At 53.5% G+C, this 26,081-nt stretch overlaps 1 protein-coding gene across 1 annotated transcript in view; it reads right to left on the bottom strand.

Annotated features, from left to right (window-relative positions):
• Window positions 1-22,829, bottom strand: part of VCPKMT (valosin containing protein lysine methyltransferase) — a 69,014-nt gene extending 46,185 nt beyond the window's left edge. The window contains exons 1-4 of the mRNA XM_075329488.1: window positions 22,572-22,829; window positions 20,145-20,255; window positions 19,987-20,059; window positions 13,582-13,701 (exon numbers count right to left, since the gene is read on the bottom strand). Coding sequence (XP_075185603.1) covers window positions 13,582-13,701; window positions 19,987-20,059; window positions 20,145-20,255; window positions 22,572-22,807 — 540 coding nt within the window. The 5' untranslated portion in view covers window positions 22,808-22,829. The remainder of the gene's footprint in view (window positions 1-13,581; window positions 13,702-19,986; window positions 20,060-20,144; window positions 20,256-22,571) is intronic.
• Between the last annotated feature and the right edge of the window lie 3,252 nt (window positions 22,830-26,081).

The raw sequence follows: 26,081 nt of genomic DNA, 5'->3' as shown, positions 1-26,081 counted from the left end.
AGTGACCCTGCGAGTGCAGAACAGCTACTACTGCTGCCATGACCTTGGTGAAGACCCGGGGGGCTGTTGCCAGACCGAAAGGTAACGCTACGAACTGCAGGTGTTCGTCGTGTATGACGAAGCGTAGGAAACGCTGATGCTCTGGTGCGATCGGCACGTGGAGATACGCATCTTTGATATCTATTGATGCTAGAAAATCTCCTTGAGACATTGAGGCTATGACGGAGCGTAGGGATTCCATCCGGAACCTCCTGACTTTTACGTGTCTGTTGAGCAACTTTAGATCCAGGACGGGCCGATACGATCCGTCCTTTTTTGGGACCACAAACAGATTGGAGTAAAAACCGTGACCTTGTTCCTGAAGAGGGACGGAGGTCACCACTCCTTCCGCCTTTAGAGCGGCCACCGCCTGCAACAGAGCATCGGCTCGGTCTGGTGGTGGAGAAGTTCTGAAGAAACGAGTTGGCGGACGAGAACTGAACTCTATCCTGTACCCGTGAGACAGAATATCCCTCACCCAACGGTCTTTGACGTGTGACAGCCAGATGTCGCCAAAGTGGGAAAGCCTCCCACCGACCGCGGGTGTGGAATCGGAGACCGCAAGTCAGGAGGACGCCGTCTTGGCAACGGTTCCTCCGGCTGTCCTTTTTGGGCGTGACTGAGACCTCCAAGAATCTGAGCGTCTCTGGTCTTTTTGAGTCTTTTTTGACGAGGCGAATTGGGACCTGCCCGGTCCTCGAAAGGACCGATAACCAGACTGACCCTTCCTCTGTTGGGGTCTGTTTTGTCTGTGTTGCGGTAAGGATGAGTCCTTACCCTTGGAGTGTTTGATGATTTCATCCAAACGCTCTCCAAACAATCGGTCACGAGAAAAAGGCAAATTGGTTAAGCACTTCTTGGAATGAGAGTCTGCTTTCCAATGTCTCAACCACAGGGCCCTACGCAAAACAACGGAGTTGGCTGACGCCACTGCCGTGCGGCTTGTAGCGTCAAGAACAGCATTAATCGCGTACGACGCGAATGCCGCCATTTGCGAGGTCAATGGTGCTACCTGCGGGGCAAATGCACGTGTGACGGAGTCAACTCGCGCAAGCCCGGCTGAGATAGCTTGGAGTGCCCATACGGCTGCAAAAGAAGGCGCTAATGACGCTCCAATCGCTTCATAGATGGATTTCAGCCAGAGCTCCATCTGCCTGTCAGTGGCATCTTTAAGTGCCGCTCCATCTTCAACTGCAACCAAGGATCTAGCTGCAAGCCTGGAAATTGGAGGATCCACTTTTGGACACTGGGTCCAACCCTTGACCACCTCAGGGGGAAAAGGATAGCGTGTATCTTTAAGCCGTTTAGGAAAACGCCTTTCAGGATAAGCGTGGGGTTTCTGGATTGCGTCTCTAAAGTCAGCGTGGTCCAGAAAAGTGCTTAAAGTACGGTTAGGGTATCTGAAATGGATTCTCTCGTGCTGCGAAGCTGACTCCTCCACAAGAGGAGCTGGTGGGGAAATATTTAACATCTTATTGATGTTAAATATAAGATCATTAACTATGGCGTCACCATCTGGTGTATCTAGATTGAGAGCGGTCCCAGGATCAGAATCCTGATCAGTTACGTCCGCCTCATCACCCATAGATTCATCTCGCTGGGATCCTGACCATTGAGATGAATGTGAAGGCCCGTCATAGCGAGCCCGCTTAGGCTGCCCGGGGCCATCGTCCGAGTCAGAGTCTTCACCCTGAGGTGTATATGCCCGTCCCGGAGCTTGGAGCTGAGGGGGACCAGGGGGCAATGATTGCACAGTGTCCGTGGCCTGAAGTACAGGCCTAGCTCGCAATGTGTCAAGAATTTGTGACATAGTGAGAGACATTCTGTCAGCAAAAGCTGCAAACTCAGTTCCTGTCACCTGGACAGCATTCACAGGTGGTACACCCTGGGTCACGTCCAGCAGAGGTCCCGACTGTGCAAGCGCCGCAGGGGCCGAGCACTGCACACAATGGGGGTCCGTGGAGCCTGCCGGTAGAAAAGTCCCACATGCGGTGCAGGAAGCATATAATGTCTGTGCCTTGGCACCCTTGCGTTTTACGGACGACATGCTGCTGGCTCTCTGCAATGTGAGAGAGTCTATAGCCAAAGGGCGACCAGCGCTATGCAATACAAAGTATTTGTAGAAACAAAATACTAAGAATACTACTGGCACAAGAGGGGGTGAGCCCTGGGGGCTGCTTACCGCCCGCTGAATAGCGGGTAAGAGGCTGCAGAATTCCTTGTCTGGGTCTCCCCGGCTCCCCTCTGCAGCTCAGCGTGTCAGCAGGAATGGCTGCCGGCGTCTGTGGAGAGGGGCGGTCCGTGGGAGTTCCCAAACAAAAGTGCGGGAAACAGTGTCCCCTCTGTGCCGATTGTGAGGGCTGGAGTATGTAAAAACGACTCCAGCCCTCAGCGCTGATGCACTGGCCAGCGTCCCGCCCCTCTCCTGACTGGCAGGTCTGGGGGCGGGAACGAACGGAAGCAGGCCGCAAAAGCCGGGGACTCGAGTTATCAGCGCGGCCGCCGTAAAAGCGCGGGCCGCGCTGAAGTCCCCGGCGCACCACAAGTGCCAGCCGCGCCGCAGTCCCAGCGGCCGGCAAGACCGATTCCTAGACGTGGCCAGCGTCCCGCCCCTCTCCTGACTGGCAGGTCCGGGGGCGGGAACGAACGGAAGCAGGCCGCAAAAGCCGGGGACTCGAGTTATCAGCGCGGCCGCCGTAAAAGCGCGGGCCGCGCTGAAGTCCCCGGCGCACCACAAGTGCCAGCCGCGCCGCAGTCCCAGCGGCCGGCGCGACCGATTCCTAGAAGTGTGCCTGCTTCAGCGAAGCTGAATGAGGCCATGGCACAAGCGCCGTAGCGCTGATGTCCCCCGGCGCACTACAACACCCAGCATGCTGCGGTGTGAGCGCCAAATGCACGGGGACACAGAGTACCTTGAGGAAGCAGGGCCATGTCCCTGATGTACTCCGCTCCATCCAGCATCTTCTCCAGGGGCTGTAGATGGAGCACGGTCTCAGTGCCTGGAGACCAGTAAATCCCACTTCACCCAGAGCCCTGTAAAAAGGGATGGGGAAGGAATCAGCATGTGGGCTCCTGCCGCCGTACCCGCAATGGGTACCTCAACCTTACAAACACCTCCGACATACAGTGGGGTGAGAAGGGAGCATGCTGGGAGCCCTGTATGGGCCCTCTTTTCTTCCATCCGACATAGTCAGCAGCTGCTGCTGACTAAAAACAATGGAGCTATGCGTGCGTGTCTGACCTCCTTGCGCACAAAGCTAAAACTGAGGAATCTGTACTCCTACGGGAGGGTGTATAGCCAGAAGGGGAGGGGCCTTACACTTTTAAGTGTAGTTCTTTGTGCGGCCTCCAGAGGGCAGTAGCTATACACCACTGTCTGGGTCTCCCAATTAGGAGCGAAAAAGAAAAGTTCGTTCAAGGAAAAGGGGCTCTTGTCCCAGGCAGCTAGAAGCGCAAGCTACAGTGGGCGGTGGTGTGGCTAAGCGAGCAGTACTGTCTCTATAGCCGCAGCTATCCTACCTAGCACTCTCATACTGAATCGTATGGAGCGAGAGGAGTACGTAGAAGGCAGTGTACCGCTTGTTGTAGAGCGGTCGCCTTGTCTTGAGGGAGAAATATCAAGCCCCGAAGGGTGTCCAGGGACATGCCCAGGGAGGTGACGGATTTTGACGGGATCGGGGATGATTTGACTGGAGTCAGAAGCCGCCCTAACCGGGATAGGGTGCCCACAGAGATCTGCACGCTGGTTAAGGCCTTGATGAGGAGGTCATCCAAGCAAGGCAGAACAGCCACTCTCCTGGCATGAAGGGCACTCATGGCGGCCGCCATGACCTTTGTTAAGACCCTTGGTGCTGTGGCAGAGCCGAGGGTAGGGCCACAAATGAAAAAAAAAAAAAAAGTCCTGAAGAGCGAAGTGGAGGAACTTTTGGTGAGCTGGAGCGATGGGTATGTGCAGGTACGCGTCCCTGATAGCTAGGGAGGCAAGGAATTCTCCTTCGACCATAAAAGGTAATTATGGACCCTAGGAATTCCATTCTGAATCTCCTTACGTGCATATGTTTGCTCAGGTGTTAGTGGTCCAGGATGGGTCGAACTGACCCGTCTTTTTTTGGGGACCACGAGAAGTTGGAATAGAAGGCCTTGAACCTCTCGCCGTCCGAAACAGGTACCATCACCCCCGCCGTTTGGAGGGAGTGGATCGCTGAGGAGAAGGCCTCGCGGGGGGGGGGGGGGGGGTTTGAGTGAAAAGACTGACCAGGGGATCGGGTCCGGAATTCAATGTGGTAACCAGAAGACACAAGGTATCGCACCCATTTGTGGTCTGAGGCGGCAGCCCAGATGGAGGAGGCTGAGACGGACTCGGGGAGGGCTGAGAAGGTCAGGCCCTGGGTGTCTAGTAAAAAACATCCTGGGCTAGAGTTGGGGGAGGGAGGTACTCTCTTCCTCCCGTGGCGTCAGACAAAAAAAGAGCCTGTCCAGACGATCGTCAAACCATCGGTCTGGAAAAAGAGTACTGTGAGAGGCTTCTTAGAGACAGAGTCCGCTCTCCATTATCGGAACCAGAGGGCCTTACAGATGGCTATGGTATTTGAGGCGGCAGTAAGTGCGCAGGTAGCAGCGTTGAGGGAAGCCTGCATGAGGTACTCCGCCGCCGCAGCAATGTGAACTGTTACATCTGTGAGTGTCTGAGGGAAACTGGTAGTCCTGGTGCCTGTGCGACCCACACGGAAGGGGAGAGGGACCCGCAGCCTCAAGGCGGAGCGATCGAGCTGCTCCACTTGTCTGTCTGTTGGGTCCTTGAAGGAGGATCCATCAAGTAAAAGACAGGAGGGTCCTTCAGGCAGGAGGAAACCGGGTGAGGGTCCACCGAGGCGGGATCGGCCCGGCCCTTAGAGACAGCTAAGCCAAAGGGGTACCGGGACTCCATGAGTTTACGGATACCGAAGCGGCATCAAATTTTTTTTTGAGGTTTTTTCACCCTTTTAAAGGAGACCGCAGGGTCAGTAGTAGTGGATGGGAGATCTTCCACATGCAGAGTTTTGGTTGATTGCTGCAATAAGGGAGTCCATCGCAGCTTGATCGCTCGGGGAGGTTGAAACCAAGGAATCATCCCGGTGCAAACATCAATCCCCTTCCTCCGGCTCCTCAGAGACCGTGGAACATGTGGGAGAACCCCATCTGTGTACCCCAGAGGGAGACCCATGGGGGTCATGCCCTTTTTCTGATCTGCAACCGGTGAAGCAGGGGGCTGATTCTTATCAGAAGGACCCTCTATAGAGGTGTCATCAGGCTGCGTTCTGTCCAGGGGCCCCGAGGGGTGTGAGGACGATGTTGCATAGCCAGCACCAGGTTCTGGGAACTGTGCCCATTCTGGGAACTGTGCCCAGTCCGGGGGACTGAGAGCCGTAGGCTCTGGGCTGGCAGCGGTTGCTGCGGTGGTGGCGGGGGGGGGTGACTACAGGGGCACCGGACTCACAGAAGGAAGAGGTGCTATCATCCCCTAGTAGCTCAGCGTGGCACGATGCATTAAAAGTCTTGTAGCTGTTGCTGTAGTTGGGCAGGGCATAAAGAAGGGAATTTTGTTTACTTACCGTAAATTCCTTTTCTTCTAGCTCCAATTGGGAGACCCAGACAGTGGGTGTATAGCTACTGCCTCTGGAGGCCGCACAAAGAACTACACTTAAAAGTGTAAGGCCCCTCCCCTTCTGGCTATACACCCTCCCGTAGGAGTACGGATTCCTCAGTTTTAGTACCAAAGCAAGAAGGAGGAAAGCCAATAACAGTTTCAAAAACAAATTCAATCCGATAACAAGATCGGAGAACTTAAGAAACAACATGAACAACATGTGCACCCGAAAAACGAAACCCTAAGAACAAATAGGGCGGGTGCTGGGTCTCCCAATTGGAGCTAGAAGAAAAGGAATTTACGGTAAGTAAACAAAATTCCCTTCTTTTTCGCTCCTAATTGGGAGACCCAGACAGTGGGACGTCCAAAAGCAGTCCCTGGGTGGGTAAAAAGATACCACATGAACGGGCTGTCAGACAGCCCTTTCCTACAGGTGGGCCACCGCCGCCTGAAGGACCTGTCTACCTAGGCTGGCATCTGCCGAAGCGTAGGTATGCACTTGATAGTGTTTGGTAAACGTGTGCAGACTCGACCAGGTAGCCGCCTGGCACACCTGCTGAGCCGTAGCCTGATGCCGCAATGCCCAGGACGCACCCACGGCTCTGGTAGAATGGGCCTTCAGTCCAGATGGAATCGGAAGCCCAGCAGAACGGTATGTGTGAAGAATTGGTTCCTTGATCCACCGCGCCAGGGTGGATTTGGAAGCTTGCGATCCCTTATGCTGACCAGCGACTAGGACAAAGAGCGCATCAGAACGGCGTAGAGACGCCGTGCGAGAAATGTAAATCCTGAGTGCTCTCACCAGGTCCAACAGATGTAAACCTTTTTCAAATTGGTGAACTGGATGCGGACACAAAGATGGCAAAGTGATATCCTGATTGAGATGAAAGGAAGAAACCACCTTGGGAGAAAACTCTGGAATTGGACGCAGTACTACCTTGTCTTGGTGAAACACCAGGAAGGGAGATTTGCAAGATAACGCCGCTAGCTCGGACACTCTTCGAAGAGACGTGACCGCCACAAGAAAAACTACTTTTTGTGAAAGCCGAGAAAGGGAAACCTCTTTCAAAGGCTCGAAAGGCGGCTTCTGGAGAGCAATGAGAACCTTGTTTAGATCCCAGGGTTCCAATGGCCGTCTGTAAGGAGGAACGATATGACAAACTCCTTGGAGAAACGTGCGTACTTTAGAAAGCCGTGCCAAGCGCTTCTGAAAGAATACGGATAGCGCGGAGACTTGACCCTTAAGAGAGCTAAGCGACAAACCTTTTTCCAACCCAGACTGCAGGAAGGAAAGAAAAATTGGCAATGCAAATGGCCAGGGAGAAAACCCTTGAGCCAAGCACCAAGCTAAGAATATCTTCCACGTCCTGTGATAGATCTTAGCTGAGGATGGTTTTCTAGCCTGTCTCATTGTGGCAACAACTTCATGAGATAAACCTGAGGCCGCTAGGATCCAGGACTCAATGGCCACACAGTCAGGTTCAGGGCCGCAGAATTCAGATGGAAAAACGGCCCTTGAGACAGCAAATCTGGACGGTCTGGTAGTGCCCACGGTTGGCCTACCGTGAGATGCCACAGATCCGGGTACCACGACCTTCTTGGCCAGTCTGGAGCGACGAGAATGGCTCGATGGCAGTCGGACCTGATTTTCCGGAGAACTCTGGGTAACAATGCTAGAGGTGGGAACACATAGGGGAGTCGGAATTGCGACCAATCCTGAACCAAGGCGTCTGCCGCCAGCGCTCGGTGATCGTGAGACCGTGCCATGAAAACTGGGACCTTGTTGTTGTGCCGTGACGCCAGCAGATCGACGTCCGGCGTCCCCCAGCGGCAACAGATCTGCTGAAACACGTCCGGGTGAAGGGACCATTCTCCTGCGTCCATGCCCTGGCGACTGAGAAAGTCTGCTTCCCAGTTTTCCACGCCTGGGATGTGAACTGCGGATATGGTGGACGCTTTGCTTTCCACCCACGTCAAAATCCGCCGGACTTCCTGAAAGGCTTGGCGACTGCGTGTTCCCCCTTGGTGGTTGATGTACGCCACCGCCGTGGAATTGTCCGACTGAATCCGAATCTGCTTGCCTTCCAGCCATTGTTGGAAGGCTCGCAGAGCAAGATAGATTGCTCTGATTTCCAGAACATTGATCTGCAGGGTGGACTCTTCCTGAGTCCACGTCCCCTGAGCCCTGTGGTGGAGAAACACCGCTCCCCACCCTGATAGGCTCGCATCCGTCGTGACCACTGCCCAGGACGGGGGAAGGAACGACTTTCCCTGTGACAATGAGGTGGGGAGAAGCCACCAACGCAGAGAGTCCTTGGCAGTCTGAGAGAGGGAGACAGTCCTGTCGAGGGACGTCGATTTCCCATCCCATTGGCGTAGAATGTCCCATTGTAGAGGGCGCAGATGAAACTGCGCGAACGGGACCGCCTCCATTGCTGCTACCATCTTTCCTAGGAAATGCATGAGGCGCCTCAGTGAGTGCGACTGGCTCTGAAGGAGAGATTGTACTCCTGTCCGTAGCGAACACTGCTTGTCCAGTGGAAGCTTCACTATCGCTGAGAGAGTATGAAACTCCATGCCAAGATAAGTCAGATTGGGTCGGGGTTAGATGAGACTTTGGAAAGTTGATAATCCACCCGAAACTCTGGAGAGTGTCTAGTGCCACCTTCAGACTGTGTTGGCATGCCTCTTGAGAGGGTGCCTTTATAAGCAGGTCGTCTAGATACGGGATGACCGAGTGACCCTGCGAGTGCAGAACAGCTACTACTGCTGCCATGACCTTGGTGAAGACCCGGGGGGCTGTTGCCAGACCGAAAGGTAACGCTACGAACTGCAGGTGTTCGTCGTGTATGACGAAGCGTAGGAAACGCTGATGCTCTGGTGCGATCGGCACGTGGAGATACGCATCTTTGATATCTATTGATGCTAGAAAATCTCCTTGAGACATTGAGGCTATGACGGAGCGTAGGGATTCCATCCGGAACCTCCTGACTTTTACGTGTCTGTTGAGCAACTTTAGATCCAGGACGGGTCGATACGATCCGTCCTTTTTTGGGACCACAAACAGATTGGAGTAAAAACCGTGACCTTGTTCCTGAAGAGGGACGGAGGTCACCACTCCTTCCGCCTTTAGAGCGGCCACCGCCTGCAACAGAGCATCGGCTCGGTCTGGTGGTGGAGAAGTTCTGAAGAAACGAGTTGGCGGACGAGAACTGAACTCTATCCTGTACCCGTGAGACAGAATATCCCTCACCCAACGGTCTCTGACGCGTGACAGCCAAATGTCGCCAAAGTGGGAAAGCCTCCCACCGACCGAGGGTGTGGGAATCGGAGACTGCAAGTCAGGAGGACGCCGTCTTGGCAACGGTTCCTCCGGCTGTCCTTTTTGGGCGTGACTGAGACCTCCAAGAATCTGAGCGTCTCTGGTCTTTTTGAGTCTTTTTTGACGAGGCGAATTGGGACCTGCCCGGTCCTCGAAAGGACCGATAACCAGACTGACCCTTCCTCTGTTGGGGTTTGTTTTGTCTGTGTTGCGGTAAGGATGAGTCCTTACCCTTGGAGTGTTTGATGATTTCATCCAAACGCTCTCCAAACAATCGGTCACGAGAAAAAGGCAAATTGGTTAAGCACTTCTTGGAATGAGAATCTGCCTTCCAATGTCTCAACCACAGGGCCCTACGCAAAACAACGGAGTTGGCTGACGCCACTGCCGTGCGGCTTGTAGCGTCAAGAACAGCATTAATTGCGTACGACGCGAATGCCGCCATTTGCGAGGTCAATGGTGCTACCTGCGGGGCAAATGCACGTGTGACTGAGTCGACTTGCACAAGCCCGGCTGAGATAGCTTGGAGTGCCCATACGGCAGCAAAAGATGGCGCTAACGACGCTCCAATCGCTTCATAGATGGATTTCAGCCAGAGCTCCATCTGCCTGTCAGTGGCATCTTTAAGTGCCGCTCCATCTTCAACTGCAACCAAGGATCTAGCTGCAAGCCTGGAAATTGGAGGATCCACTTTTGGACACTGGGTCCAACCCTTGACCACCTCAGGGGGAAAAGGATAGCGTGTATCTTTAAGCCGTTTAGAAAAACGCCTTTCCGGATAAGCGTGGGGTTTCTGGATTGCGTCTCTAAAGTCAGCGTGGTCCAGAAAAGTGCTTAATGTACGCTTAGGATATCTGAAATGGATTCTCTCGTGCTGCGAAGCTGACTCCTCTACAAGAGGAGCTGGTGGGGAAATATTTAACATCTTATTGATGGACGCTATAAGATCATTAACTATGGCGTCACCATCTGGTGTATCTAGATTGAGAGCGGTCCCAGGATCAGAATCCTGATCAGTTACGTCCGCCTCATCACTCATAGATTCATCTCGCTGGGATCCTGACCATTGAGATGAATGTGAAGGCCCCTCATAGCGAGCCCGCTTAGGTTGCCTGGGGCCATCGTCCGAGTCAGAGTCTTCACCCTGAGGTGTATGTGCCCGTCCCGGAGCTTGGAGGTAATTCAGCTGAGGGGGACCAGGGGGCAATGATTGCACAGTGTCCGTGGCCTGAAGTACAGGCCTAGCTCGCAATGTGTCAAGAATTTGTGACATAGTGAGAGACATTCTGTCAGCAAAAGCTGTAAACTCAGTTCCTGTCACCTGGACAGCATTCACAGGTGGTACACCCTGGGTCACGTCCAGCAGAGGTCCCGACTGTGCAAGTGCCGCAGGGGCCGAGCACTGCACACAATGGGGGTCAGTGGAGCCTGCCGGTAGAAAAGTCCCACATGCGGTACAGGAAGCATATAATGTCTGTGCCTTGGCACCCTTGCGTTTTGTGGACGACATGCTGTTGGCTCTCTGCAATGTGAGAGAGTCTATAGCCAAAGGGCGACCAGCGCTATGCAGTACAAAGTATTTGCAGGAACAAAATACTAAGATTACTACTGGCACAAGAGGGGGTGAGCCCTGAGGGCTGCTTACCGCCCGCTGAATAGCGGGTAAGAGGCGCAGAATTCCTTGTCTGGGTCTCACCGGCTCCCCTCTGCAGCTCAGCGTGTCAGCAGGAATGGCTGCCGGCGTCTGTGGAGAGGGGCGGTCCGTGGGAGTTCCCAAACAAAAGTGCGGGAAACAGTGTCCCCTCTGTGCCTATTGTGAGGGCTGGAGTATGTAAAAACGACTCCAGCCCTCAGCGCTGATGCACTGACCAGCGTCCCGCCCCTCTCCTGACTGGCAGGTCTGGGGGCGGGAACGAACGGAACTAGGCCGCAAAAGCCGGGGACTCGAGTTATCAGCGCGGCCGCCGTAAAAGCGCGGCCCGCGCTGAAGTCCCCGGCGCACCACAAGTGCCAGCCGCGCCGCAGTCCCAGCGGCCGGCGCGACCGTTTCCCAAAAGTGTGCCTGCTTCAGCGAAGCTGAATGAGGCCATGGCACAAGCGCCGCAGCGCTGATGTCCCCGGCGCACTACAACACCCAGCATGCTGCGGTGTGAGCGCCAAATGCACGGGGACACAGAGTACCTTGAGGAAGCAGGGCCATGTCCCTGATGTACTCCGCTCCATCCAGCATCTTCTCCAGGGGCTGTAGATGGAGCACGGTCTCAGTGCCTGGAGACCAGTAAATCCCACTTCACCCAGAGCCCTGTAAAAAGGGATGGGGAAGGAATCAGCATGTGGGCTCCAGCCGCCGTACCCGCAATGGGTACCTCAACCTTACAAACACCTCCGACATACAGTGGGGTGAGAAGGGAGCATGCTGGGAGCCCTGTATGGGCCCTCTTTTCTTCCATCCGACATAGTCAGCAGCTGCTGCTGACTAAAAACAATGGAGCTATGCGTGCGTGTCTGACCTCCTTCGCACAAAGCTAAAACTGAGGAATCCGTACTCCTACGGGAGGGTGTATAGCCAGAAGGGGAGGGGCCTTACACTTTTAAGTGTAGTTCTTTGTGCGGCCTCCAGAGGCAGTAGCTATACACCCACTGTCTGGGTCTCCCAATTAGGAGCGAAAAAGAAATATGTGACTGCAGCCCCTGGCTGATGAGCCACAAACTCTGATTGTAATGGAGGACAGTGCTCTGCAGAGCTAAAGGGGAGAGAACAAGTGAGGATATAACTCACCCAGAACCTGATGACCCCTCCCCCCTCCTCCTGTGTCCCAGTTCCTGTGGGAAGGAGGAAGCCAGCTCTGAGACACCCACAGGCTCTGATCACAACAAGAGGGAGCAATGCTCTGCAGAGCTCCTGTGTGAGGAGAGGTATGCGCGCTTGGTGAGGGGGCGTGGCTTATCGAGTGTCGGACGGGATGGGGCTTAGCTCTGACAAGAAGGCATGAGAAAATATAATAAACAAAAACAAATGGTGGGAAGGTACTCCCATTCCCCCCCTCCAGCCCTGCACAACAATGGTGGACAGAAAAAAACTCTATAAGTGTACCGCAGCTGCGGGTGCAGTCCTGGGGGGCTCTCCCCCTCCCACCGCCACAGGTGGAATGCTATGCAGGAGTCTGCAATCAGCCCATGTGCATCCAGTCAGTGGGACCTTTGCTCGAATTCCTGTCAGGGAGCCAGTGTGGAGATTCTGACGCCTGCTGTGCCCGGTCACAGAGCGGGTATCAACTGAGAGTCTGCCAGAGGGAGTGAGGAAGTTTTCATCTGCTCTGGAAAAAATCGGAAGGATCTCACCTCAGCTCCTGTGGAGATGGCGGTCTGACGCTTGCTGCCTGGTCACGCTGGTGCGGAGCGTGTATCAACTCAGACCCTGCAAGAGGGACTGAGGAAGTTTTCATCTGCTCTGGGCTCTGGAAAATTGGTGCCTGTGAGACCTGTCGTCCAGTGAGTAACAGCCCAGGATCCAGCGTCGCAGGAGGGGGTACGGGGAGGTGACACTCCGCATTCCCGCCTGTTGATGGTTTTGGGAAATCGGTCCCTGAAGGAAACCGTCGCTCTAAAAAACAAAAAAAATTCTTGCTGCAGTAGTCTGCAGAGATGTGCCTCCTATAGACACGAAGCTAAAACTGAAGTAGCCTGGCTGGGCCAGGGGGTGTATACTGCAGGGGACGAGCTAACATCTTTGCATCTACTTAAGTGTCCTCCTATGGATAAGCAGCATAACACCCATGGTCCTGTGTCCCCCAATGAGGCGTCAGAGAAACTAGATATCTGCAGATCTGGAAATAGGGATTTAAAGTGCCCCGTAAAAATGTAGAGGTGGCCATGCATGCATATCATACCTCGTTTAGGGGACTGCTGGAGAAAGCCAAGTATTTTGCAGTCTCTTATCAGTTCTGTGAAAAATATATTGAAGGGTAGGACGACTTCTACAGCAGTAATCACTGGCACTTAGAGTATCCAAAAAAAAAAAGAGGCTCTAAAAGTGCCTCAACATACTGGAGTACTGGCCATGAGACTGTGGATGCAATACTCTTATTTCTGCAAAACATTGGGGCACTGGTGGAAATCCCAGCAGCCAGTCACCCACTGATCAGCAGAATAGCCTCTATCCTCATAATTAAAGGGTCATTCCCAAGATTAAAAGTGAACACCTGTATAAGGACACCATTTGAAGCCTTCATCCCCCTAATTTTTGTTTATTTATTTAAACCTATGGAGCTGCATAATATTCCGTAGGACTTTACATAAATCATCATCACTGTCCCCATCGGGGCTCACAATTTACATTCCCTATTACTAGGTTTGTGTATGAGAGGAAACAGGAGACCCGGCGGAAACCCACGGAGAACATATAAACTCCTTGCAGATGTTGTCGCTGGTGGGATTTGAATCCAGGGCCCCAGCGCTGCTCATAGTTGGGAACCAGTCTACACTAGGTCTGCTCCAGCTCCTTCCAGGGGGCCGTGTACAGGTCCAGGATAAGGATAATTCATTAGTTATCAGCAGAAGTAAATGTCTTAACAAAATCAATACAATGTCTTACCTCAAAAAATTTGCGTTCAATTTCAGGATTTTTACCAGTGGTTCTCTCCTCGTAACAGCATAAGATACACGTTTCGCCACTTGCCAGGTCCCTCAGGGTCTTCAGTAATGGCTGCAAGGACTGGAAGGATTCACAGTGGAGAAATAACAGAACGTCAACAGTTAGGAAACCATGGCTGCCTTCTTCCAAAATCATCCCCGCACTGGACCAAGTGGGGCGCTTTTTTGTTGTTAAAAAAAGCAAAGAAGGGAATTTTGTTTACTTACCGTAAATTCCTTTTCTTCTAGCTCTAATTGGGAGACCCAGACAATTGGGTGTATAGGCTATGCCTCCGGAGGCCGCACAAAGTATTACACTCAAAAGTGTTAAGCCCCTCCCCTTCTGCCTATACACCCCCCGTGCTCCCACGGGCTCCTCAGTTTTGGTGCAAAAGCAAGAAGGAGGAAAAAGAATTATAAACTGGTTTAAAGTAACTTCAATCCGAAGGAATATCGGAGAACTGAAACCATTCAACATGAACAACATGTGTACACAAAAAAACAGGGGCGGGTGCTGGGTCTCCCAATTAGAGCTAGAAGAAAAGGAATTTACGGTAAGTAAACAAAATTCCCTTCTTTGTCGCTCTATTGGGAGACCCAGACAATTGGGACGTCCAAAAGCAGTCCCTGGGTGGGTAAAATAATACCTCGTAAGAGAGCCGTAAAACGGCCTCTTCCTACAGGTGGGCAACCGCCGCCTGAAGGACCCGTCTACCTAGGCTGGCATCCGCCGAAGCATAGGTATGCACCTGATAGTGCTTCGTGAAAGTGTGTAGGCTCGACCAGGTAGCCGCCTGACACACCTGCTGAGCCGTAGCCTGGTGCCGCAAAGCCCAGGACGCACCCACGGCTCTGGTAGAATGGGCCTTCAGCCCTGAGGGAACCGGAAGCCCAGCCGAACGGTAAGCTTCGATAATTGGCTCCTTGATCCACCGAGCCAGGGTTGATTTGGAAGCCTGTGACCCTTTACGCTGGCCAGCGACAAGGACAGAGTGCATCCGAGCGGCGCAGGGGCGCCGTACGAGAAATGTAGAGTCTGAGTGCTCTCACCAGATCTAACAAGTGCAAATCCTTTTCACATTGGTGAACTGGATGAGGACAAAAAGAAGGTAAGGAGATATCCTGATTGAGATGAAAGGGGGATACCACCTTAGGGAGAAATTCCGGAACCAGACGCAGAACCACCTTGTCCTGGTGAAACACCAGGAAAGGGGATTTGCATGACAGCGCTGCTAGCTCAGACACTCTCCGAAGTGAAGTGACTGCTACTAGAAAAACCACTTTCTGCGAAAGGCGTGAGAGAGAAATATCCCTCATTGGCTCGAATGGTGGTTTCTGAAGAACCGTCAGCACCCTGTTCAGATCCCAGGGTTCTAACGGCCGCTTGTAAGGAGGGACGATGTGACAAACCCCCTGCAGGAACGTGCGTACCTGTGGAAGTCTGGCTAGGCGCTTCTGGAAAAACACAGAGAGCGCCGAGACTTGTCCCTTAAGGGAGCCGAGCGACAAACCCTTTTCCAGTCCAGATTGAAGGAAGGACAGAAAAGTGGGCAAGGCAAAAGGCCAGGGAGAAATACCCTGAGCAGAGCACCACGACAGGAAAATTTTCCACGTCCTGTGGTAGATCTTGGCGGACGTTGGTTTCCTAGCTTGTCTCATAGTGGCAATGACGTCTTGAGATAACCCTGAAGACGCTAGGATCCAGGACTCAATGGCCACACAGTCAGGTTGAGAGCCGCAGAATTCAGATGGAAAAACGGCCCTTGAGATAGCAAGTCTGGTCGGTCTGGTAGTGCCCACGGTTGGCCGACCGTGAGATGCCACAGATCCGGGTACCACGACCGCCTCGGCCAGTCTGGAGCGACGAGGATGACGCGGCGGCAGTCGGCCCTGATCTTGCGTAACACTCTGGGCAACAGTGCCAGCGGAGGAAACACATAAGGGAGCTGAAACTGCGACCAATCCTGAACTAAGGCGTCTGCCGCCAGAGCTCTGGGATCTTGAGACCGTGCCATGAACGCCGGTACCTTGTTGTTGTGCCGGGACGCCATGAGGTCGACGTCCGGCACCCCCCAGCGGCAACAGATCTCCTGAAACACGTCCGGGTGAAGGGACCATTCCCCTGCGTCCATGCCCTGGCGACTGAGATAATCTGCTTCCCAGTTTTCCACGCCTGGAATGTGAACTGCGGAGATGGTGGAGGCCGTGGCTTCCACCCACAGCAGAATCCGCCGGACTTCCTGGAAGGCTTGCCGACTGCGTGTGCCGCCTTGGTGGTTGATGTATGCCACCGCTGTGGAATTGTCTGACTGAATTCTGATCTGCTTGCCTTCCAGCCACTGCTGGAACGCTTTCAGGGCAAGATACACTGCCCGTATTTCCAGAACATTGATCTGAAGCGAGGACTCTTGCTGGGTCCACGTACCCTGAGCCCTGTGGTGGAGAAAAACCGCTCCCCACCCTGACAGACTCGCGTCCGTCGTGACCACCTCCCAGGATGGGGGTAGGAAGGATTTCCCTTTCGATAATGAAGTGGGAAGAAGCCACCACCGAAGGGAAGCTTTGGTCGCCTGCGAGAGGGAGACGTTCCTGTCGAGGGACGTCGGCTTCCTGTCCCATTTGCGTAGGATGTCCCATTGAAGAGGACGCAGGTGAAACTGCGCGAAAGGAACTGCCTCCATTGCTGCCACCATCTTCCCCAGGAAGTGCATGAGGCGCCTCAAGGTGTGTGACCGACCTTGAAGGAGAGATTGTACCCCTGTCTGTAGTGACCGCTGCTTGATCAGCGGAAGCTTCACTATCGCTGAGAGGGTATGAAACTCCATGCCAAGGTATGTCAGCGATTGGGCCGGTGTCAGATCTGACTTTGGAAAATTGATGATCCACCCGAAACTCTGGAGAGTCTCCAGGGTAGCGTCGAGGCTGTGTTGGCATGCCTCTAGAGAGGGTGCCTTGATCAACAGATCGTCCAAGTACGGGATCACCGAGTGACCCTGAGAGTGGAGGACCGCTACGACAGTAGCCATAACCTTGGTGAAAACCCGTGGGGCTGTTGCCAGGCCGAACGGCAGTGCCACGAACTGCAGGTGTTCGTTCCCTATGGCGAAGCGCAAGAAGCGCTGGTGCTCTGGAGCAATCGGTACGTGGAGATAAGCATCTTTGATATCGATCGATGCAAGGAAATCTCCCTGGGACATTGAGGCGATGACGGAGCGGAGGGATTCCATCCGGAACCGCCTGGTCTTTACGTGTTTGTTGAGAAGTTTCAGGTCCAGGACAGGTCGGAAAGACCCGTCCTTCTTTGGGACCACAAACAAGTTGGAGTAAAAACCGTGGCCCTGTTGCTGAAGAGGAACAGGGACCACCACCCCTTCTGCCTTCAGAATGCCCAGCGCCTGCAGAAGAGCCTCGGCTCGCTCGGGAGGCGGGGATGACCTGAAGAATCGAGTCGGGGGACGAGAGGTGAACTCTATCTTGTAACCGTGAGACAGAATGTCTCTCACCCAACGGTCTTTTACCCGTGGCAGCCAGGTGTCGCAAAAGCGGGAGAGCCTGCCACCGACCGAGGATGCGGAGTGAGGATGCCGACAGTCATGAGGAAGCCGCTTTGGTAGCGGCACCTCCGGTGGTCTGTTTAGGACGTGACTTAGACCGCCATGCATCAGAGTTCCTTTGATCTTTCTGAGGCCTTTTGGACGAGGAGAATTGGGACCTGCCCGCGCCCCGAAAGGACCGAAACCTCGACTGCCCCTTCCTCTGTTGGGGTATGTTCGGTTTGGGCTGGGGTAAGGATGTATCCTTTCCCTTGGATTGTTTGATGATTTCATCCAAACGCTCGCCAAACAATCGTTCGCCAGAAATTGGCAAACTGGTTAAGCGCTTTTTGGAAACAGAATCTGCTTTCCATTCCCGTAGCCACAAGGCCCTGCGGAGTACCACCGAATTGGCGGCTGCAACCGCCGTACGGCTCGCAGAGTCCAGGACAGCATTAATAGCGTAAGACGCAAATGCCGACGTCTGAGTGGTTATGGACGCCACCTGTGGCGCGGACGTGCGTGTGGCTGCGTCAATTTGCGCTTGACCTGCTGAGATAGCTTGTAGCGCCCATACGGCTGCGAATGCTGGGGCAAAAGAAGCGCCGATAGCTTCATAGATGGATTTCAACCAGAGCTCCATCTGCCTGTCAGTGGCATCTTTGAGTGAAGCCCCATCTTCCACTGCAAGTATGGATCTAGCTGCCAGTCTGGAGATTGGAGGATCCACTTTGGGACACTGAGTCCAACCCTTGACCACGTCAGGGGGAAAGGGATAACGTGTATCCTTAAGGCGCTTAGAAAAACGCTTATCTGGACAAGCATGGTGATTCTGGACTGCCTCTCTGAAATCAGAGTGGTCCAGAAACATACTCCGTGTACGCTTGGGAAACCTGAAACGGAATTTCTCCTGCTGGGAAGCCGACTCCTCCGCCGGAGGAGCTGAGGGAGAAATATCCAACATACGATTGATGGACGCAATAAGGTCGTTCACTATGGCGTCCCCGTCCGGAGTATCAAGATTGAGAGCGGCCTCAGGATCAGAATCCTGATCAGCTACTTCCGCGTCATCAACCAGCGATTCCCCTCGCTGAGACCCTGAACAATATGATGATGTCGAGGGAAAATCTAAGCGAGCTCGCTTAGTCGGTCTGGGGCTGGGGTCTGTGTCAGAACCCTCAGCTTGGGATCCATGAGATACCCCGGGAGGACATTGTTGGTCCAGCTGAGGTGGGCCAGGGAACAAAGATTCAACAGAGTCCCTGTGCTGAGATACCGGTCTGGACTGCAAGGCTTCCAGTATCTTAGCCATAGTCTCAGAGAGTTTTGCAAACTCCGTCCCTGTCACCTGAACAGTGTTAGCAGGTGGCTCCCCCTGGGGCCCCCCCTAGCAGAGGCTCTGGCTGAGTAAGTGCCACAGGGGCCGAACAGTGCACACAATGAGGGTCAGTGGAACCTGCCGGTAGCGGGGTCGTACATGCGGCGCAGGCAACATAATAAGCCTGTATTTTGGCACCCCTGCCTTTCGTGGGCGCCATGCTATTATCTTCCCCGAGCAACACAATAGGGTATATAGCCAGAAATCAACTGTGCACTATACAGTGTAAAATAAACATATAATGTTACACTACTGCACAATGGGGCTAGCACCACAGGTGCTGCTTACCACCCGCTTAAAGCGGTTGTGAGGCCACCAGAGTCCCTGCCTGGGTCTCCCAGATTTTGTCCCCCTCTGCAGCGTCCGAGGAGCTGACAGGAATGCGTCCTGAGGAGAGGAGGGAGCCGTGGGCGTGACCGAGAAAGAGCGGGAACTGGTGCCTGCACTGTGCACAGTGAGGGGAGTGGAGTATGCAAAGCATGCTCCAGCCCTCAGTGCTGTTCGTTCTGTGCAGCGTCCCGCCCTTCCCCTGCCTGTCAGGGCTATGGGCGGGAGGAAAGGAAACTAGGCCGCAAAAAGCCGGGGACTCTAGTAATAAATGCGGCCGCCGTAAAAGCGCGGCCGGCGTGGAAGTCCCCAGCGCACTACAAGTCCCAGCCGCGCCGCAGTGTTTCCATGGCAGCGGCGGTCAGTGCGGCAGTCCCTATACATAAACACACTCAGCAACGCTGAGTGTGTAATGGCACATATTAACCCGGTCAGCGCCGCGGTCCCCGGTGCACTAGCACACCCAGCAGAGCTGGAGTGTTGCTGTGCGCGGTCCCCACGGGGACACAGAGTACCTCCAAGTAGCAGGGCCATGTCCCTGAACGATACCCGGCTCCTATCCAGCAGTCTCCCAGGAGTTGTGGATGAAGCACGGTCTCAGTGCCTGGAGACCGATAGAATCCCACTTCCACCAGAGCCCTGAGGGGGATGGGGAAGGAAAACAGCATGTGGGCTCCAGCCTCCGTACCCGCAATGGATCCTCAACCTTACAACACCGCCGACAAGAGTGGGGTGAGAAGGGAGCATGCTGGGGGCCCTATATGGGCCCACTTTTCTTCCATCCGACATGGTCAGCAGCTGCTGCTGACCAATCTGTGGAGCTGTGCGTGCGTGTCTGACCTCCTTCGCACAAAGCAAAAAACTGAGGAGCCCGTGGGAGCACGGGGGGTGTATAGGCAGAAGGGGAGGGGCTTAACACTTTTAAGTGTAATACTTTGTGCGGCCTCCGGAGGCATAGCCTATACACCCAATTGTCTGGGTCTCCCAATAGAGCGACAAAGAAATGTGTCTTTTATATAACTAGTGGGTTTTGTTCCTCTTTGAATTAGTGAATGTTCCCTCACCAGGAAAATGCAGATTTTCTGTGGGTGCGTGTGTATGGCATCTTATCCTAGTAAGGCCTACTTACCTCCTCATAGTAGATGCAGTCTGCCATCAAGATGTAGTCAGGAGAAGGGGAGAAATCGGTCACATCCTCACCCCTGAAATAAAGGAACATCATTGTGTTTTGGGATATGAGCATCGCCAGGGTCAGCACCGATTCTCCAGGTCCACAGAAATACAAACCATTTCAATACCTTCACTTGGCAAGAACCGGTGATTAGAGCAGAGTTGTTGTTAATGTTCATTTTCATCAGATCTTGCAAATCTTCCAGATCCGTCACGGTGACGTCCGCTCTGTAGGAGTAAAGGATAGTTAGCGCTATCTATGAAGGGTGGATGCTACCTACTGAGGTGCGGAGCGGCACCATGTACGCGTGCAGCAGCCACAACGGAGCACAGTCCTGATGTACAGGATCATCTCCCTGCAGGAGCAGCGTTTGCTCCCACATCTGAGAGCATCATCATGTAAGGGCAGAGACCCTGGTTGCAGTAATGTCACTTGCTAGCTGCAGTTTTGATAAAATCACTTATCTGCTGCAGAGCAATGCATAACTCTACCCACACCACTGATTGGCAGCTGTGTACTCTGGGCATATGCAGAAAGCTGCCAATCACTGCTTAGGGCAGAGCTCATGACTATAGAGGACTACCTGGCAGCAGGTTTACTAGTCCCCTAGTGAAAATCTGCTGCTGATAAAGAATTTATCCAAACAACAACAACAAGCAGCTCAGTAAGTGACATCGCTGGATGCAGGGTCTCCTCAAAGCTGGGTTGCCAACAGTCCGAAAATTTCAAAACAGTCCGTAAAAATCCAGCACTGTTTTTGTCCTGTCGGTAAAAAAAAAATATTTAAGACGTCCGGATTTTTTTTTTTTTTTTAAACTGAAGAAACTTCTACAGATTATATTGACTGCATTCATTGTTTTAGAGGTAATAGTAATTTTAACAGAGGTCTCAAAGAGTTCTGGGCTGTAACTATCACTTATGCGATTTATTATGGTTTTAAAATGTGTCATTGTATGTCTGTGATTATTTGATAAACTTTCCAGAAAAAGCACCAGGGCGTGGGTAGGGGAGTGTGGGGACCATGGCGGGAAGTGCCAAGATGTGTGGCAGGATATGCCAAGGTGTGTAGCGGGACCACGGTGGGGAGTGTGGCGACACCGTGGGCGGAGAGTGCCGGGGTGTGGGGCACGACATGCGTGTAGCGGGACCACAGTGGGGAGTGTGGTGAGACCATGGCGGAGAGTGCCGGGGAGTGTGGAGGATCCATAGCGTGTGGTGGGCCCACACTGGCGAGTGCAGGGGCGTGAGCGCCGGGGCGTGTGTGGTGGAGAGTGCCAGGGCGTGTGTAGTGAGCCTGTGGTGGGTAGTGCTGGGACTTGTTTTCCTACGGCAGGGAGGAGTGCTGGGGCTTGTAGTTTTTCTATGGCGGGGGAGGAGTGCTGGGGCTTTTAGTTCTCCTATGGCGGGGAGGAGTGCTGGGACTTGTTTTCCTATGGCGGGGAGGAGTGCTGGGGCTTTTAGTTCTCCTATGGCGGGGAGGAGTGCTGGGGCTTTTAGTTCTCCTATGGCGGGGAGGAGTGCTGGGGCTTTTAGTTCTCCTATGGCGGGGAGGAGTGCTGGGACTTGTTTTCCTATGGCGGGGAGGAGTGCTGGGGCTTGTAGTTCTTCTATGGCGGGGAGGAGTGCTGGGGCTTGTAGTTCTTCTATGGCGGGGGAGGAGTGCTGGGGCTTGTAGTTCTTCTATGGCGGGGGAGGAGTGCTGGGGCTTGTAGTTCTTCTATGGCGGGGGAGGCGCACTGGGGCTTGTAGTTTTACTATGGCGGGGAGGAGTGCTGGGGCTTGTTTTCCTATGGCGGGGGAGGAGCGCTGGGGCTTGTAGTTCTCCTATGGCGGGGGAGGAGTGCTGGGGCTTGTAGTTCTTCTATGGCGGGGAGTAGTGCTGGGGCTTGTAGTTCTATGGCGGGGAGGCGCACTGGGGCTTGTAGTTTTACTATGGCGGGGAGGAGTGCTGGGGGTTGTAGTTCTATGGCGGGGGAGGAGTGCTGGGGGTTGTAGTTCTATGGCGGGGGAGGAGTGCTGGGGCTTGTAGTTCTTCTATGGCGGGGAGTAGTGCTGGGGCTTGTAGTTCTATGGCGGGGAGGCGCACTGGGGCTTGTAGTTTTACTATGGCGGGGAGGAGTGCTGGGGGTTGTAGTTCTATGGCGGGGGAGGAGTGCTGGGGCTTGTAGTTCTATGGCGGGGAGGAGTGCTGGGGCTTGTAGTTCTATGGCGGGGAAGAGTGCTGGGGCTTGTAGTTCTATGGTGGGGAGGAGTGCTGGGGCTTGTAGTTCTCCTATGACGGGGAGTAGCGCTGGGGCTTGTAGTTCTCCTATGGCGGGGAGGAGTGCTGGGGCTTGTAGTTCTATGGCGGGGAGGAGTGCTGGGGGTTGTAGTTCTCCTATGGCGGGGAGGAGCGCTGGGACTTTATGAGTGCTGGGGCTTGTAGTTCACACAATGTCATGCTGAACACAGAACATGCTGGGAGCTGTAGTGCAGACATGAATTATCGGTGCATGCTGGGATTTGTAGTTTTACTGCCCGGTTCCATGCCCACCCCGGCTCACCCGAGGGTCGCTGCCATGATGCCCACAATGCCGGTGCCCGAGCCCAGCTCCAGCGCTGTCCTCCCGGTGAGCAGCCCGGGCTCCGCACGTGCCCTCCGCTCCAGGAATTTGGACAGGACGATGGCCGCGTCCCACACCACACAGCCCACATCCCCGGAGCTCAGCTGCCGGATCCCCAGTACGGCTCCGTCCCGAAGCTCCAGCTCCCTGATAAATACTCCTGCCTCCTCCGACATTGTCTGGTGAGGAAACAGCGCATGCGCCAATAGTCAGCCAGCAGGAAACCGCTACAGCGCATGCGTACCACTGAGTAGCCGGTCGTCTGCTTTGCTTTACGCTTTGGTGCTGCAAAAATCTCCAGAAAACACAGTACCAAATTACTAATTCGAAAAAAGGAAAACAAATGCACACCTCACTGATTTTGGGGAAAGAATCCTGCTTTTTTTTACATTTATATTATATTTAAAATTGTATTATTTCTCCTATCAGTCTGTATTACAGTATATTATGTGAGTAAAAATAAAATAACAGGCCTCCAGCCTTCTATAGAAACCTAGTAATGACACTCAGTAGTAGTACTCCCAAGGCCCAGATACAGTGACAAAGGGTACAGGCACCATTAATTTGCTGGGATGCTGCGCACAATGCGGGATTGGAGTTGTCTCTGATCCGGGCTGTTCCTGTATAGCTCTGCGGATCATGCGGGCTCAGCACCTGAGCACCTGAGCTTGCTCCATATTGGGTCCGGCGTTAACACTCCAGCACCAGGGTCTTACATGGACTCTGTCTGACCCTCACGTTAGGGGCCCTTATATTATCCCTAATCTCAGGATACTCCTAATGGTGGAGAGGTCTGAGTCTCCTTCCTTGCCCTGCTCCTGACCACTCGTGATCCAATTCCCCATCAGGCCACACTGTACCCCCTTATGTACCATCATGCCATACTGTTCCCCCATGTCAAACTGTGTGCCCTTACATACCATCATGCTACACCGTATCCCCTTACCACACTGTACTCCCTTATGTACCATCAGGCCACATTGTACCCCTGTGTACTATCATACCACCCTGTACCACCTTATCACAGTGTACCACGTTATGTTCCATCATGCCACACTGTGCCCCCTTACCATACTGTACCATCAGGTCATACTGTGCTCCCTTACCATACTATATCATCATGCCACACTATACCCCCTTGTGTACCATCATGCCACACTGTACCCCCATGTCACACTGTACCCTCTTATGTACCATTAGGGCACACTGTACCCCCTTAGAGTGAAGGAAATTATTTGATCCCTTGCTAATTTTGTAAGTTTTCCCACTGACAAAGCAATGAACAGGCTATAATTTTAAGGGTAGGTTAATTTTAACAGTGAGAGAGAGAATATCCAAAATAAAATCCAGAAAATCACATTGTATAAATTTCCATTTTGCTGAGAGAAATAAGTATTTGATCCCTCTGGTGTTTATTTACTTTCTCTTACAGGTTAATCATTGGGGGTCTCATAAACGCCTGCCATGATTAACCCCTTATTACCCCGATTGCCACCGCACCAGGGCAATTCGGGATGAGCCGGGTAGAGTCCCGGGACTGTCGCATCTAATGGATGCGGCAATTCCGGGCGGCTGCTGGCTGATATTGTTAGGCTGAGGGGCTCCCCATAACGTGGGGCTCCCCATCCTGAGAATACCAGACTTCAGCCGTGTGGCTTTATCTTGGCTGGTATCAAAATTGGGGGGACCGCACGCCGTTTTTTTTTAATTATTTATTTATTTATTTTACTGCAAGATATAGACCCTGTGATTGGTTGCAGGGAGACAGCTGTCACTCAACGTGGGGGCGTGTCTGCCTGCAACCAATCATAGGCGCCGGTGGGCGTGGAAAGCAGTGAATACGAGATTGAATAATGGGCGTCCGGCATTTTCAAATCAGGAGAAGCCGCCAGTGGAGTGTGACAGCCGTGCAGCGCCACGACGGTTATCGGAGAGAGAGAGAGAGAGAGAGAGAGAGGGAGGGGCTGGGGTCACACGGGGCACTACTGCGATGCTTGCATGACACTCGGCTTGTGCTGGCAGCACAGCAAGAGCCGAGTGTCATGCTAGTGTCCCTGCGTCTGCGGTCCGACTGTGCGAGCGGACCACAGCTGCAGGGAGCGGGCAGGCACGGAGGAGGGGAGGGGGGGGATTGTGCCGCACAGCAAAAACCTGATGTGTGAAAGCAGCTTAAATCATTAAGATTTTGAGGCTGTCGCTTGGCAACTTGGAGCTTCAGCTCCTCCATAAGTTTCTATGGGGTTAAGGTTTGGAGACTGGCTAGGCCACTCTATGACCTTAATGTACTTCTTTTTAAGCCACTCCTTTGTTGCCTTGGTTATGGTCATTGTCGTACTGGAAGACCCAGCCATGACCCATTTTTAATGTCTTGGCAGAGGGAAGGAAATTGTCACTCAGGATTTTAGGGTACATGGCTCCATCCATTGTCCCACTGATGCGGTGAGTAGTCCTGTGCCCTTAGCAGAGAAACACCCCCAAAACATAATGTTTCCACCTCTATGCTTGACAGTGGGGATGTGTTCTTTGGGTCATAGGCAGCATTTCTCTTCCTCCAAAAACGGTGAGTTGAGTTAAGGCCAAAGAGCTACATTTTTGTCTCATCTGACCACAGCACCTTCTCCCAATCTCTCTCAGAATCATCAAGGTGTTCATTGGCAAACTTCAGACGGGCCGACAGCACATAGGCCTTCTTCAGACGGGCCGGCTGCACATGGGCTTTTTTCAGACGGGCCGACTGCACATGGGCCTTCTTCAGACGGGCCGGCTGCACATGGGCCTTCTTCAGACGGGCCGGCTGCACATGGGCCTTCTTCAGACGGGCCGGCTGCACATGGGCCTTCTTCAGACGGTCCGGCTGCACATGGGCCTTCTTCAGACGGGCCGGCTGCACATGGGCCTTCTTCAGACGAATCGGCTGCACATGGGCCTTCTTCAGACGAGGCGGCTGCACATGGGCCTTCTTCAGACGAGGCGGCTTCACATGGGCCTTCTTCAGACAAGCCGGCTGCACATGGGCCTTCTTCAGACGAGGCGGCTGCACATGGACCTTCTTCAGAAGAGCCAGCTGCACATGGGCCTTCTTCAGACGAGGCGGCTGCATATGGGCCTTCTTCAGACGAGGCGGCTGCACATGGGCCTTCTTCAGACGAGGCGGCTGCACATGGGCCTTCTTCTGCTCTTGTAGTTCCTCCTGTCAGAGCTCAGGGCCCGGGTATAATGTATCCCGCACTTGTAATTTCTCCTGTCAGAGCTCAGGGCCCGTGTATATGTGTCCTGTACTTATAGTTCCTCCTGTCAGAGCTCAGGGCTGTGTATAATGTGTCTTGCACTTGTAGTTCCTCCTGTCAGAGTTCAGGGCCCAGGTATAGTGTGTTCTACACTTGTTGTTCCTCCTGTCACAGTTCAGGACCTGTGTATAATGTGTCCTGCTCTAGTAGTTCCTCCTGTCAG

This window comes from Anomaloglossus baeobatrachus, chromosome 12 (assembly GCF_048569485.1).
Source record: "Anomaloglossus baeobatrachus isolate aAnoBae1 chromosome 12, aAnoBae1.hap1, whole genome shotgun sequence".
NCBI lineage: Eukaryota > Metazoa > Chordata > Amphibia > Anura > Aromobatidae > Anomaloglossus > Anomaloglossus baeobatrachus.
Note: the sequence above shows the minus strand (reverse complement) of the source record. Positions and strands in the feature narration are given on the sequence as shown.